At 42.4% G+C, this 16,594-nt stretch overlaps 1 protein-coding gene across 2 annotated transcripts in view; it reads right to left on the bottom strand.

Annotated features, from left to right (window-relative positions):
• Nucleotides 1–16,594, bottom strand: part of CTDP1 (CTD phosphatase subunit 1) — a 128,941-nt gene that overhangs the window by 27,322 nt on the left and 85,025 nt on the right. For both annotated transcript variants that reach the window (XM_063451658.1, XM_063451659.1), the window contains exon 12: nucleotides 12,589–12,758. In XM_063451658.1, coding sequence (XP_063307728.1) covers nucleotides 12,589–12,758 — 170 coding nt within the window. The remainder of the gene's footprint in view (nucleotides 1–12,588; nucleotides 12,759–16,594) is intronic.

Below are 16,594 nucleotides of genomic sequence, written 5' to 3'. Positions count from 1 at the left end.
ATTTAGTATATTTGTTATATCGTTATAACCCTCAAGATTTTTCAGGAAGAACTGATGCTAGTCTTAAGGCATAAACCAACTGTTCTTTTAAGAGAAAGGATTTGAGATTATGATTTTTAAAGCATTCATTTAAAATAAAAATGCATTAGCAATTAGTTTTTGATACAATTGGATTGCTATATACCTGTCAAAGTCACAGAACAATGATAGGGGTATATCTGCCTATCCCTGACAGTCACTAGTAACAATTCTATACTCAGTGGTATTTTACAGATAATAAGATTGTCAATGGACATAGATGTGAGAAGATGATGTGTCCCTTTTTTTAGTTTATAATAAATCTTTAAAAGGCATTTTTGCAAGATCTTAAATAAAGCAGCTTCAATATACTTCTGTGCCTTTACAAAGTGCAAGTAGAAAAGATGATTACAGTAGTTATTTTTACACCATTCATAACACATTGGTAATTTTTTTTTTTTTTTTTACCACTGAAAGTCTAGCAGGTGAAAGCACAAAAGTGGATAACAAGGTGGTTTAGGGTCTCTTTCTTATTACTAGAAAGAAATCCACAAAAATTAGATGAGAAGAGCAATTTGGAACTTTTCAAAGTCATATGCAAATTTAAAAAAACAAAAATTTTATGCTGACCTATTCTGAAAAAAAGCCAATCTTTAGTAGTTCAATTACAACATGAAAAAAAACACCCCAGCAGCTTGGATGGGGAATAATGTACAGTAGGGTTTCCTTCTCCAAATCACTTATCAATCAGTGCTTCCTTTAAATGGCAAATTTCTTTTTTTACTGGAGATCAGATATTTAAAGAAAAAAAAAAATGAATCTGCTTATAATGTCAAGCAAACAAGTCAGTGAAGGAGAATTGCTTATGTGTTAAAATGTCAAATCTTCAGCAGAAATCAAGTAAATGATATGAGGTTGCATATAGCCCAATTTGTTCACCATTCCCTCATTCCAGGCTTGGCACACTTTATTTTAACACTGGTCACTCCAATTCTGCAAGCATTAATATTAATACTACACATATTACAGTTATAGTGCAAGAAGATCCTCTGTTTCAGCCACAATGTAAACAGTTCCTTATTAAGATTCAAAAAATTGCTGCAGCTAAAAGCCTGCTTCATGTCCTCTGCATCAATCGAGTATTCAATATGAGAATTGTGCGCAGATGCACATGGTTCAAGACCACAAGACTGGTTCTCTGAGAAATTAATATATACTCCTCTGAAACTTTCTCTTTCCTCATGGCATGCCAGATATGCAGAGAATACAAAAAGCAGTTTATAGAAGATATTGTGAAATTGCAGATTCTTACACCAATATTCTTGAACACAAACAGGACTGTATAGGTATCTACTGAATACTGATCAAGAAAATGCATTTTCCCATTAGCCACTGCTCACAATGGCTGATGAGAAATGGTAAGGTAAGGCAAATGGAAGTTGATCGATAATTGTTCCAATGTTTGGCCATTTCCAGAATGCAACATCAGGGCTGTCAAACTCATTTGTTATGAGGAAACAAATTGTACATTGAAGTGCTTTAGGGGTTTGAATTGTTAACGTAAAGGGAAACTGTACATACTATATCCATTTTATATTTTTGAATTGGTTAGAGTTTTGAGTCCTGAAGTCCCCTGGCACAGTCTCTCCATTCAGTGTTAAAACATTTTATAGCAATTTAACACTAAATGAGGTTCCCATAATTTTCACAGCCCCGCCACTGCAGTTTTAGCCAAGGCAGAATTTAAACTCTTGCTTCTCTTTTACTATGCTGACAGCAGCCACATGGAGGTTAAGGCAACACTAGAAGGAGAAGTGCTGCACTGGTAGCTAGGCCAGTCTATGAAGGATGGCAGTGGAGAGGTGCCAGTAATGGTTACACTGTGTGGGCCAGTGAGTGCATGTCAGTAGGGATGTGTGTGTTTGTTAGTAAAAGTATGTGTTGGTTAAACAGTTAAACATGTTGTAGTAACCCTTTAATAATAATAATAATAATAAAAAAAATCTTCAGAGGTGACACTTGTATAAGATACATTTCATCCTCAATGGCAAGCAAGGATTTATTTGTTTGTGTGCTTGCTAAAAAATAAAAATCTGATGCCATGAGGTACTTGATAAATATGATTCAGTCATGAACTTTTGAATGTTATAAATAATGTGTGAATTGCTTTTTTTGTTCAAAGGCGCCACAATAGACACAGTGTTAATTTATAGAGCTGCTGAGGTTTGAAAAACAATAATAGATCATATTGGGCAATTTGTTTATAATTTTGTTACCAAGAGGGATATACTGTATTGAATGTTTTTTTTCTTTAAGTATGTTTCACACATTTTAGGTTGGAACACATTCCAAAGATTTTCAACCACAAGGAACTTTTTTTACTAAATAGATAGAAATGATAGAACAATTGTATTCAAAACCTATAAGTATAGTTATAATAGTCTCCCAGACACTTTGTTGTAACAAAACAATTCACTCTGTGGTATTGAAGAGCACCAAACGACCACAGTACAGTGTATTGGCAGTTTTTTTTACATATATACATGTAAGTAAGAGTAACAGACTTTAAGACCACAAATCTGCAAGTATTTTTATAATAATCTAAATCAGGGTGGATTTGATATACCGTAAATCACAAGTCAAATAATTTATTTAAAAGATGGTTTTAAACATAAGGACTCATTCTTGCTGGTGATTGAGGATTTCAGATTTAGAAAAAAACCTTTTCGGATTAGTTTAACAGTTATATCAGAACTGGCTTTGTTATAGACCACAGAAATACATAGATGATAATGATAAAATGATTGCAAGGTGTACTATCTCCGGTTTAATATGTTAATCACTCATATATGGAGTACAGCCTAAAGGGACACATCATTGCCCTGACACAAAAGACTATGAAACAGATGTTTTGTAGAAAACATAGAAAACACACATTCTTAGGGGATATATACTTAAAGCGGCACTGTCATGCCGAATTCCGTTTTTTTTTTTAACCCCCCTCCCGCCTCAACTACATCCAATCGACCCCCTAGTCATCCCCAAATGCCCCTATGCCCCCCACATTACCTATTTTTTATTCTTTATTTTCTGCCCCGATCTATATTCAGGGCGCCGCCATCTTTGTGTGGGTAGGTGAAGTCCCTGTGGGACACGTCATCTACCCACACTACACAGACTGTGAGATTCCCGCACATGCCCAGTGAAACATCTGGACATGCGAACGGGAATTTCACCTATTCATTCATTCATCAGACAGACGAATGAATGAATAGAAAAAATCAGACGAACAAACTAACACTGTGAATCAGTGTTCGTTTGTTTGTTCGGTTTATTACAAGGAGGGAGCTACCGGCGTGCAGCTCCCTCCTTGCATTATGTAAAGACAGAAGCGGCAGGGAGCAGTGCTCCCCACCACTTCATTAGCCCCCCAGGTCCTCCCCTCACTCTATGGGGGTCAATATGACCCCCATAATAGCATAAGGGAGATTCAAATCTCCCCAATGCCCCTACTCGCTATACCGCGAGTAGGGGCATGTCCACTAAACAGTGAGCAGCCTGTGGCTGCTCACTGTAAAAAAAAAAAAAAAAAAAAAGGGTAATAAGGGGGGGCCGGCCCCCACCCCTGGACGGCGGGTGGGGGCCATAATAGTAATAAAGGGGGGACACCTACTGTCCTCCACCCCCCGGCCCCCACCCCTGGGCGGCGGGTGGGGGCCATAATAGTAATAAGGGGGGGGGGAAGGGGAACCTACTGTCCTCCACCCCCCGGCCGGCGGGTGGGGGCCATAATAGTAATAGGGGGGGGGACCTACTGTCCTCCCCCCCCCAGGCCCCCACCCCTGGGCGGCGGGTGGGGGCCATAATAGTAGTAGGGGGGGGGGACCTACTGTCCTCCCCCGCCGGCCCCCACCCCTGGACGGCGGGTGGGGGCCATAATAGTAATAAGGGGGGGGGACGGACACCTACTGTCCTCCACCCCCCGGCCCCCACCCCTGGGCGGCGGGTGGGGGCCATAATAGTAATAGGGGGGGGGGGGACCTACTGCCCCCCCCCGGCCCCCACCCCTGGGCAGCGGGTGGGGGCCATAACAATAACAAGGGGGGGGGACCTACTGTCCTCCCCCCAGCCCCCACCCCTGGGCGGCGGGTGGGGGCCATAACAGTAACAAGGGGGGGGGACCTACTGTCCTCCCCCCCGGCCCCCAGCCCTGGGCGGCGGGTGGGGGCCATAATAGTAATAAGGGGGGGGGGATCTACTGTCCTCCCCCCCCCCGGCCCCCACCCCTGGGCGGCGGGTGGGGGCCATAACGATAATGGGGGGGGACCTACACTAAGTAAATTCCCCCCCCCCCCCCATCAAGGTGACTAGGGGTGCCCAAGCCCCTAGTCACCCACCCCCCACCCAAATAAAAAATGCCCCTACCTACCCCCCTCACCCTAAAAAATAGTGAGGGGGGAATAAAATTGCTAACCTGTAAAGTAAAATTAAACTTACCATTCGACGTCTTCTTTTTTCTAAAATCTTCATTTTTCAGCCCCAAAAAAGGCCAAATAAAAAACCATCATAGCCGTCGAACTAAAAATAAAATAAAAAACCAGAGCGCAAAAAAAAAAAACGACGAAAAAGAAAAAACCCGAGCGCACAAAAAAAATAATCCATCTTCACCCATGGAGGGCTCCGCGCAGACTGAGCTCCGCAGGGCGGGGCAAGGCTTATAAAGCCTTGCCCCGCCCTGCAATTAGCCTAAGAACACTCTGATTGGTGGGTTTAAGCCAATCAGAGTGCTCTTTGTCATTTTACAAGCGTGGGAAAGTTCTTTGGAATTTTCCCACGCTTGTAAAATGACACAGAGCACTGTGATTGGATGGCTTGAAATCCATCCAATCACAGTGCTCTGTGTCATTTTACAAGCGTGGGAAAATTCTTTGGAACTTTCCCACGCTTGTAAAATGACACAGAGCACTGTGATTGGATGGATTTCAAGCCATCCAATCACAGTGCTCTGTGTCATTTTACAAGCGTGGGAAAATTCCAAAGAACTTTCCCACGCTTGTAAAATGACACAGAGCACTGTGATTGGATGGATTTCAAGCCATCCAATCACAGTGCTCTGTGTCATTTTACAAGCGTGGGAAAGTTCCAAAGAATTTTCCCACGCTTGTAAAATGACACAGAGCACTGTGATTGGATGGATTTCAAGCCATCCAATCACAGTGCTCTGTGTCATTTTACAAGCGTGGGAAAATTCCAAAGAACTTTCCCACGCTTGTAAAATGACAAAGAGCACTCTGATTGGCTTAAACCCACCAATCAGAGTGTTCTTAGGCTAATTGCAGGGCGGGGCAAGGCTTTATAAGCCTTGCCCCGCCCTGCGGAGCTCAGTCTGCGCGGAGACCTCCATGGGTGAAGATGGATTATTTTTTTGTGCGCTCGGGTTTTTTCTTTTTCGTCGGGTTTTTTTTTTTGCGCTCGGGTTTTTTATTTTATTTTTAGTTCGACGGCTATGATGGTTTTTTATTTGGCCTTTTTTGGGGCTGAAAAATGAAGATTTTAGAAAAAAGAAGACGTCGAATGGTAAGTTTAATTTTACTTTACAGGTTAGCAATTTTATTCCCCCCTCACTATTTTTTAGGGTGAGGGGGGTAGGTAGGGGCATTTTTTATTTGGGTGGGGGGTGGGTGACTAGGGGCTTGGGCACCCCTAGTCACCTTGATGGGGGGGGATTTACTTAGTGCCCCCACCCGCCGCCCAGGGGTGGGGGCCGGGGGGGGGGGGCAGTAGGCCCCCCCCCTTATTACTATGATGGCCCCCACCTGCCGCCCAGGGGTGGGGGCCGGGGGTGGGAGGACAGTAGGTCCCCCCCCCTATTACTATTATGGCCCCCACCCGCCGGCCAGGGGTGGGGGCAGGACAGTAGGTCCCCCCCCCCCTACTACTATTATGGCCCCCACCCGCCGCCCAGGGGTGGGGGCCTGGGGGGGGGGGAGGACAGTAGGTCCCCCCCCCCTATTACTATTATGGCCCCCATCCGCCGGCCAGGGGTGGGGGCCGGGGGGAGGACAGTAGGTCCCCCCCCCCTACTACTATTATGGCCCCCACCCGCCGCCCAGGGGTGGGGGCCGGGGGGGAGGACAGTAGGTCCCCCCCCTCTTATTACCATTATGGCCCCCACCCGCCGCCCAGGGGTGGGGGCCGGGGGGGGGAGGACAGTAGGTCCCCCCCCTCTTATTACCATTATGGCCCCCACCCGCCGCCCAGGGGTGGGGGCCGGGGGTGGGAGGACAGTAGGTCCCCCCCCCTATTACTATTATGGCCCCCACCCGCCGGCCAGGGGTGGGGGCCGGGGGGAGGACAGTAGGTCCCCCCCCTACTACTATTATGGCCCCCACCCGCCGCCCAGGGGTGGGGGCCGGGGGGGGGGAGGACAGTAGGTCCCCCCCCCTATTACTATTATGGCCCCCACCCGCCGGCCAGGGGTGGGGGCCGGGGGGGAGGACAGTAGGTCCCCCCCCCCTACTACTATTATGGCCCCCACCCGCCGCCCAGGGGTGGGGGCCTGGGGGGGGGAGGACAGTAGGTCCCCCCCCCCCATTACGGCCCCCATCCGCCGGCCAGGGGTGGGGGCCGGGGGGAGGACAGTAGGTCCCCCCCCCCTACTACTATTATGGCCCCCACCCGCCGCCCAGGGGTGGGGGCCGGGGGGGGGAGGACAGTAGGTCCCCCCCCTCTTATTACCATTATGGCCCCCACCCGCCGGCCAGGGGTGGGGGCCGGGGGGGAGGACAGTAGGTCCCCCCCCCCCCCCTACTACTATTATGGCCCCCACCCGCCGCCCAGGGGTGGGGACAGTAGGTCCCCCCCCCCTTTATTAACATTATGGCCCCCACCCGCCGGCCAGGGGTGGGGGCCGGGGGGGAGGACAGTAGGTCCCCCCCCCCTACTACTATTATGGCCCCCACCCGCCGCCCAGGGGTGGGGGCCGGGGGGGAGGACAGTAGGTCCCCCCCCCCTTTAATTAACATTATGGCCCCCACCCGCCGCCCAGGGGTGGGGGCCGGGGGGGGAGGACAGTAGGTCCCCCCCCCTCATTATCTTTATGGCCCCCACCCACCGCTCAGGGGTGGGGGCCGGGGGGGGGGGGACGACAATAGGTCTCCCTCCCTTATTTTACTTAACGGCCCACACCCGTCATTTAGGGGTGGGGGGCAATATTTATTTATTTTTTTTCTACAGTGAGCAGCCACAGGCTGCTCACTGCTTACTAGACATGCCCCTACTCGCGGTATAGCGAGTAGGGGCATATTATTTACTAATACTAAGTAATCTTTACTTAGTATTAGTAAAGTTGGCTGAAAGACCAATTTAGGTCTTTCAGCCTTTTAGTAGATAGCTCCCTGATACCGTGGGAATTAGGGAGTTATCTACTAAGCGGCTGCAAGATGCAGCCACAGCAATGAATAGGATCGGAGTTTCATTCATTTGAATGAAATTCCGATCCGAACAAAGTACCGAATTGCATCCTAACACCAATGGAGAAACTGTTCTCATTCTGTTAGGATGCAATTCGGCAGTTTTGCCGGCGTTCTGTCTAAGTGACAGGACTTTCGGCAATACTGACAGGAAGCATTGTGGGAACTGGGAGGAAAGCTAGGGATCATGGGAAAATTGCTCTGACCAGCGGAAACAAGCACACTTTGCTCCTCCGCTGGTCAGAGCTGGTCAAGCGGAGGAATCCTCCATAAGACAGAGTCCCTACTTTGTCTTATGATTTTAAAGAAAACTAAAGAAGAATGGAAGAAATGAATAACAGATCCCGAGAGAGGGGGAGAAGAGGAAGAGATTGAGGAAAGGTAAGTTCGGCATGACAGTGCCGCTTTAAAGGGACTCTCCAGTGCCAGGAAAACAAACCCGTTTTCCTGTCACTGCAGGATGCTGCAGTACCCCCATCCCATGTCGCTGAAAGGGTTAAAACCCCTTTCAGCTACTTAACTGAATACGGACGTCGGCGGGGGAGACCTAATGTGCACGCACTGCAATGGCCACGCGCATTTGACCTCCCCATAGGAAAGCATTATTCAATGTTTTTCTATGGGGAAAATCTGACGCTGGAGGTCAGTGAGGACGTCCAGCGTCAGATAACCGACCAAAGGTTGATTTGGATTCCGGAAGCCCTCTAGTGGCTTCTCTGGAACTGCAAAGTTTTACATTGCAGGACTAAGTGCATTAGGGGCACAGCACCCAGACAACTTCAATTAGCTGAAGTGGTCTGGGTGCCTGGAGTGTCCCATTAAAAACAGCTTGCAAAAGATCTCGCCTGAAGCCTTTGCCATCCCTCCCCTTTTTCCTCAGTTCAATCTTTCATTGGTTGTCCAATCAGAGACTTGCAGCTCAATTAAAAGTCTTTGCAAGGGAGGTACTTTGGGCAATTGCTGCTTCATGAGTTTAGCTCCAATGAGCTAACCAAACCAGGAAGTAACAGAACCAGTTGTCTTGACAGTCAGTTTACAAAAGTGCCAATTTCCATTGAAATCTGCACTTTCTGTATAAATATTGATGTATTCAAAAAGTTATGGATTTATGGCATCCATGGACGACCTAGATAGAAAAAAAAAAAGCAACACTCAAACATCTTAAAGAGCACTATAGTGCCAGGAAAACAAGCCCATTTTCCTGGCACTATAGGGTTATTACAAAACAAAAATGTAAAATCTCATTTAAAAAACAAAACAAAAAAACAACAAATCATTGGATTTTATCCTGCCTGATAAATATTGTATTATTGACCAATGTTGAAATATGCCAAAATATTGGGTTTTCTGCCTCAAATTACGTAGTTGCGCCAAATTTCTAATTGAAGTGATTCTGGGGCATTGATGCTGACCCTTAGGCTTCTGTACGAAAACTGGGTTGTTTCGAAGAAGCGTTATTGTTTACATTTTGCAATCCCCGCACCACTAGGGGCTGCTGTTCACATTTTGCAATCCCCGCACCACTAGGGGCTGCTGTTCACATTTTGCAATCCCCGCACCACTAGGGGCTGCTGTTCACATTTTGCAATCCCCACACCACTAGGGGCTGCTGTTCACATTTTGCAATCCCCAAACCACTAGGGGCTGCGGTTCACATTTTGCAATCCCCAAACCACTAGGGGCTGCGGTTCACCTTTTGCAATCCCCAAACCATTAGGGGCTGCGGTTCACATTTTGCAATCCCCAAACCACTAGGGGCTGCTGTTCACATTTTGCAATCCCCAAACCACTAGGGGCTGCTGTTCACATTTTGCAATCCCCAAACCACTAGGGGCTGCTGTTCACATTTTGCAATCCCCAAACCACTAGGGGCTGCTGTTCACATTTTGCAATCCCCAAACCACTAGGGGCTGCTGTTCACATTTTGCAATCCCCAAACCACTAGGGGCTGCTGTTCACATTTTGCAATCCCCAAACCACTAGGGGCTGCTGTTCACATTTTGCAATCCCCAAACCACTAGGGGCTGCTGTTCACATTTTGCAATCCCCAAACCACTAGGGGCTGCTGTTCACATTTTGCAATCCCCAAACCACTAGGGGCTGCTGTTCACATTTTGCAATCCCCAAACCACTAGGGGCTGCTGTTCACATTTTGCAATCCCCAAACCACTAGGGGCTGCTGTTCACATTTTGCAATCCCCAAACCACTAGGGGCTGCTGTTCACATTTTGCAATCCCCGAACCACACTGTTCACATTTTCAAGCCCCAGATCCCTGGTGGCTACCATTCAGATTGATTAAACTAAAATAGATTAAATGTGGTATACAAATGGATTGTAGCCGTTTCATTCATCTGAAAATAACTTATCTGAAATACAGCCTTAAAAGCAGACAAATTTCTGAATGAGAAAAGTTGGTGATTTTTTGGGGGGATATTATGGGAGAAATTTGCTGACAGCAAACAAATGCAAATATGGCTGATATAATCGAATTTGCTGTTAGTGAATAGCTAAATGGGTTTAAAACTGCAACCGTTAAGTGTGTGCTAAGTGAATAAACTTCATTATATTAAATTAAGATAAATAATAAATAATATTGCCAAGCATTTTAATAACATTGAGCTGGAAACCTGGTGGATCAGAATTTATTTAACCCCTTAAGGACACATAACATGTGTGACATGTCACGATTCCCTTTTATTTCAGAAGTTTGGTCCTTAAGGGGTTAATCAAAGACAAAAAAATACTATATTTCATTAAGAAAAATACAACCCCATTCCCTCTGAAAAAAAAGGGTAATCGCTATCATAAAAGGAAATTATCTGATTCTTTATTGCACTGAAGCAAAATACAAACAAAGTGCTTGAAACGTTACTGGAGAAAAATGCCACTATGAAACGCCAAGTGCACTTGTGTTTTTATTAGGAAATTAATCACAGAATAAAGATACATTATACGTATATGTACAAAATCTCCATAGGTTATCTCTTTGATTTCTCATTTTCTATGAAACGATCAGCGGAAACAAGAGCCCTTACCATGACAAACACTACAGCTTTCAATCATTAGGTTGATTTTGCATACGTCAAAGTGCAACCTACGAATCAATCATCTTTATTGAATTTAGATTGGCTTCCCAAAAATTACCATCTGGGCGCCTTCTACATTATTTTCTATTTTAAAAGAGCACTTAATAAAAAAAGTATTGTATAATTCATCTATTTCAGGTAATCATTTGAAAGTGAAAATTCTTCTTACTGCAAGCATTTTAATACTGTGTTCGATAATCATTTATTTCAAGTTTAAAAGTAAAATATTTTCTCTAAGGAATAAATAAAGTATTTTAATGTGTTGCACCACTTAATTGCACCATTCACAATAGGTTTCCAATATTATACATTCAGGGAAAAACAAACAAACCAACAACAACAACCACCACCATTTTGGCTTTTAAAAGAGCTAACCCCCACCCCCATTCCGATTCTTCTAGCAGTACATTGGTTAACGCTCAGTAACACCTTCAAATTATTATAGAATCTAAAATTTCTCGTCACTTGATCCTTACGGTGATTTCTAAAAGCACACTCTAAAAACATGCCATTTTATTTTATCACAATCTGCTTTAATTTCTTCATGCAGCCTTTCCTAAAATACAGGTAAGTGCTCTTCCAATGCATTTTCAAATGCTGGCTGCAATCAGTATTAAACTGTAGTCAATCAAATGCTAATGTCAGAAAAAATTAGGTGATATGCTTTACACGGTTTCTACACAGCCAAACACTAAAGACAATAGAAAATAATAAATTTTGATTGTAATAATATTTATGTTCTCGTAATGGAACATTCCAAGCCCTATTACCATTCCAGTCTGTTGAGAATGGTTTGACAACTTATCTTGAATTAAGAGGTGCATGGATGCACTCATTGGTCGATATGCTCAGCTGATGCTCACAACCAATTAGCCAGCCTTGCAAGTCAGGGCTTAGTACAGAGCAGCTACCAGAAGCTCCACTGCTAGATCTTCCACCTCCAGGGGAGGCAGTGACTGGCGTACCCAAGGTAAGTTGTCAAACTGCTTTTAAGACTGTTTGACTACTTACTTACCCTATGAGATTGCCAGGGCACTTCTGGCACCATCACCACAGCAGCAATGGTTACAATGGTTGGAGATTTCCTTTAACTGGTTAAGGACCTACCCAGTCCTAATAATCTAGTCCTTAAAGGGACACTATAGTCACCTGAACAACTTTAGCTTAATGAAGCAGTTTTGGTGTATAGAACATGCCCCTGCAGCCTCACTGCTCAATCCTCTACCATTTAGGAGTTAAATCCCTTTGTTTATGAACCTTAGTCACACCTCCCTGCATGTGACTTGCACAGCCTTCCATAAACACTTCCTGTAAAGAGAGCCCTATTTAGGCTTTCCTTATTGCAAGTTCTGTTTAATTAAGATTTTCTTATCCCCTGCTATGTTAATAGCTTGCTAGACTCTGCAAGAGCCTCCTGTATGTGATTAAAGTTCAATTTACAGATTGAGATACAATTATTTAAGGTAAATTATATCTGAAAGTGAAACCAGTTTTTGTTTTTTTTCATGCAGGCTCTATCAATCATAGCCAGTGGAGGTGTGGCTAGGGCTGCATAAACAGAAACAAAGTGATTAACTCCTAAATGACAGTGAATTGAGCAGTGAAATTGCAGGGGAATGATCTATACTCTAAAACTGCTTTATTTAGCTAAAGTAATTTAGGTGACTATATATGATGGTATTAAAGGAACACTAATGTCTTACTTATTAATGTCAGCAGGGTAGTACAAAGCTCATAATGATAACTAAACAGGACATTTTAGGTTGGCTAATAGTCTGCATGTCTACGATTGCTGTGACAGTATGGTGAATCACTGGTTATTGGGGAAAGGGTTGAACACTTAACTTACTAGTACTTAGTAGCATTCTCTTGTTTAATTTAAATTTACATTTTCAGTGACAATAGAATAAACAAAAAAAAAAAAAAAACTGTAGTGAATGGTTCAAGAAGAGAGAAGCAACTTATGCCAAGGCCTTATGATTACTACTAACATAAAATGAGAGAACTTACCGAGTCATGCTGACTAACATGCTTCTTTCACTTGATGAAGAGGATTCAGTCCGGCCTTCTAAATTTTTGGCCAGGCTCTCTTGTACTACGTTTTCAGTCTTTTTTTCCTTTGATGGCTTCTTCTTTTCACTGTCACTGTCATCACTTCCTTCTCCTAAAATGTCATCAACCTGAGAAGTAGCAAAAGGCAAGATAGAATTAACTATTTTGGAAATCCTACAACAAAAACGGCAAAATAGTTTTGGTCCACAAACAACACAAATATTAAATAAGGCTACAGGAGGACTATTGAGTGTAGCACTGTAACAGGTGGTACAATGTATGTAGAGTGTCATACACTTCTTTATTATTCATGTATTTGTTGGAGGTTGGCACTTGCATCTGATATCCAGGTCTGGGCTGCTGTCTCTATAGGAATCTGCCCAAATAAGAAGCAAATTTACTTAACTATCTAAAAACACGATATAAATGCCACATTTGACATTGGTTTAACTGACCTTCAGTGAATAAAATGAATATATATGCATTGATAGTCAGGTTAGAATGACCAATCTTTCTAAAAATGTGTTGTAAGCATGCAAATTTAGCAATTTCCATTTGTCAAATTACAATAAAAAAAAAAAAAGTCTACTGAGGAATGAAGTGACTTGAAGCACAAAAAACCCACTACTGAAACTGTTTTTATGTGATGTATTTTGCAAATCAAAGCCATGTATCCAAGTGATGAAAGTTTAAGGATTGTGCTTATGCAGGAAGTTTTATGAAGACGAGTGATCTTGAATCCCTCAATAAATGTGCCATAAAATTAAAATTTCATTTTGACATCAAACCATACGGGACTTATTTGAAAGAACCTCAGTGATATGCGTTAATAAAAAGGAAGTATCGGATAAAGTGCCTAGTGCAAACTTTCAAAGTAGAAAGAAGAGTGAGATCAGGTTTTAAAGGTCCATTGATTAATATAATTCAAGGTCAAACGTACACACAATTTTATTCTAATGAAAGAAGCGTTCGTTTTAGACACTGTCTCATGCAAGGACATTCTACATTTCAGTGTTTAAGTTCACACTCACTGCTTCCAATATTAAAAAGGGTAACCTCAGCAGAACGCCAATACAGAGTGATATAAGTCAGGGAACATGTTGATACTGCCAGCTTATAAAAGATATCCAATATAGCCATACATGATAACATCAGCATGTACACAATCAAACAGCATTTTTGATTTTATAATCCAAGTTAAGTTCATGTACTGCATTTCATCCATCACAAGGTGGACTTCATAAAAAAAATGGCGCTTACAGGCCAAGAGGACTGACCTGTCCTACCCTGGCACCAACATCCTGCTGGAAGATGATGTGGAAAGTGAGCCTTCAACAACATTTGTGCGGTTTCAGGGGAGTCAAGCTTTTGGGTGCTAGGACCTGTCCAGGATTTCATTGAACTTCACAAAAACAGCTTAGCAGAAAACCGGGGGTGAACCTAAAAACCCACAGCACCATCTCCATTTTGATCAGTTGTGATGGTTATGCTATTTAGAATGCCCCCTTAAAGTTAACGAAGTTTAATGCTAGACGTATATATTAAAAATATGAAGAAAAAAAATATATTTTGTTGTGTGTGTGAATGATTATATGATTTAGCTTCATGTCTAAAAGGAAAAAGGAGAAAGTGAAAGGGGAAAAGGAAAGGGTAGAGGAAGGGAAAAAGGGAGAGAAAAGTAGGGGGAAAATAATTATAAAGGAAGGCAGGAAAACTCACTAAAGAGTATAAATATACAAAGAAAGGGACAGGATAATTTAAAGAGGGTTTTCAAGATTAATTGTATATATTCAAAATTTCTCTTTCCCTTCTGCCATAATAATTGCTGAATTGTAATGAATTGTAATTTTTTATATATACCTCATGTCTTTTTTTTTTTATTTTATTTTATTTTTCCCTTTTGTAATATTATATGTGAATACTTTTTTTTTTTTACAAGAAAAAAAAACAGACATTTTTCAATAAAGATTAAAAATAAAAATATGAAAAATTATACTGCTTGGAGTTAGCACTAAGTATTTTACATTTTCCGTTTTTAAACTCTATATATGTGGAGGCACAAATGAGCAACACATATGCATGTGAACTAGATATCCAGTGATTCTCACACAGTAGAAAGGACGGCTGAGCAAGTTCCAATACATCTGGTGGGTCATCTCAGCTACTGATAAGCTCATTTGAAATCATTTTTTTTTTAAATTCTTTATTTTTGAAGTGCGTGAGAGTAACAAGCATTCTCGCTATGCCACGACAGAAAAAAAGCAAGATAAGAGTAAACAATGAGGTTAACAGTGTAGGCAGATTGGCATAACTGCGCACCTTTTTTCTTAAATCAAAAATGATACACGTTTAAAGCATAAAGTAGAATAACTTCCAGCTTGGTCATGTCATTTGAAATCATTTTAAACAGAGTATGTGCTTTTCATATTCCAGAATTTTGCTCTGAGGTAGAATACGTTATCTGCAAGAAGACTTAATTCTTGTTATATATTGAAAAAATGTTTTACATAACAATGAAGCACTTCCATTACTTAGCATATGAAAAATGAGTCATAAAATGTGAACTATGCACAAAATAGCAGCACAAGGTACTGAATACATTATAGTTCACAAATGCAGTCTTCTAATGCAAGAGCATTACAGTGTACATTATACACGGCAATAGCTCCTTTTAAAATGCAAATCACAAAACAAAATCTAGTTTGGGGTGACACATGATTAATGTTTCTTAATACTTACAATACTGTCTCCCACTGGATGTTGCGTAAAAAGGAAAAAGACCCCCTCCCCCAAAACACCCACTAATTATTGGCATGTTTTCAGTCACCTTTATGAGTTTGAGACTTGCAGCCAAGAAAAAATGCTTATGGACGCAACAAACCAAACTATATTATTGAACTGTAAAATTAAATGAACACACAATGAAGCATTTGCATGTAAACCGGCAACTTCACATAGCCACAAATGTGTTTTGGTTTTATACATCACCACGTGTAAATGCATTAATGTCTCAACACAGTGGGGGTTATTTATCAATGTGTCCTGTTCTAAACATCAATTAAATATGATCTCCCTGAGGGTATATCTTTTAAAACGACACACTAATAACAGTAACTAACCGTCCATCGCTGATCACGTTCATGCGGAAGCATTAGTTTGATCAGCACTGGTGTCCCTAGACCCTCATTCAGGGTCAAATAAATTGCGATTTAGTTTGACATAAGTTTGACACTAAAAGATGCTAGGTGGCTCCAGGCACCACAAATAGTTCAGCGAGTAAGTGCTTTAGGTCTACAGAGCAAGCGCAGTGAATATGATTGTATATGCGAGGAAAAAAAAAATATTAGGATCCCCACTGTGGAGCTCTGTAAGTGAAATGTGTGATGGCAGAAGTACACTTGCACAATGTGTAATGGAAATGACAGGGGGTGGGGTAGGTCAGTAAATGCAAATAAAGGATTAAAAGTGGTGTATTTTAAAAAGAGACACTCAACTGCTTAAATAAATATAAATAAAAAATTAACTATGTAGTAGATATACCCCCAATCAGAAAATGCACACATTTAATTGTTTTTTTTTTTTTTTAATATGGGGATATATAAAACCAGCTTGCAAAAAAAATGCAACTTCTCTTAACTGCAGCCTTTGCAATCCCTCCCCCAACCCATACTTTTTTTGTGGCTTTCCAATCACAGTTTCCCAATGCAGCTCAATGAAAAGTCTTCGCAAGTCAGGTGCACAGGCTAATTGGAAGAAAGGTGTTCTATGCCAATGTATCAGTTTATAATTTATTAAATTATAGATTTAGGAATTGCTAGACCATTCCATTCCACTGAACAAAGGTGTTGTTCACCAATATATCAGTTTGCAATTTAATAAACTAACCTTTCCTTGCCTGACCGGGACAGAAAAGATAATTCAGGATCTGAAGCAAGTTGTAGATCACAGAGTATCATTTTATAAG

The sequence above is a fragment of the Pelobates fuscus genome, chromosome 4, assembly GCF_036172605.1.
Source record: "Pelobates fuscus isolate aPelFus1 chromosome 4, aPelFus1.pri, whole genome shotgun sequence".
Taxonomy (NCBI): Eukaryota; Metazoa; Chordata; class Amphibia; order Anura; family Pelobatidae; genus Pelobates; species Pelobates fuscus.
Note: the sequence above shows the minus strand (reverse complement) of the source record. Positions and strands in the feature narration are given on the sequence as shown.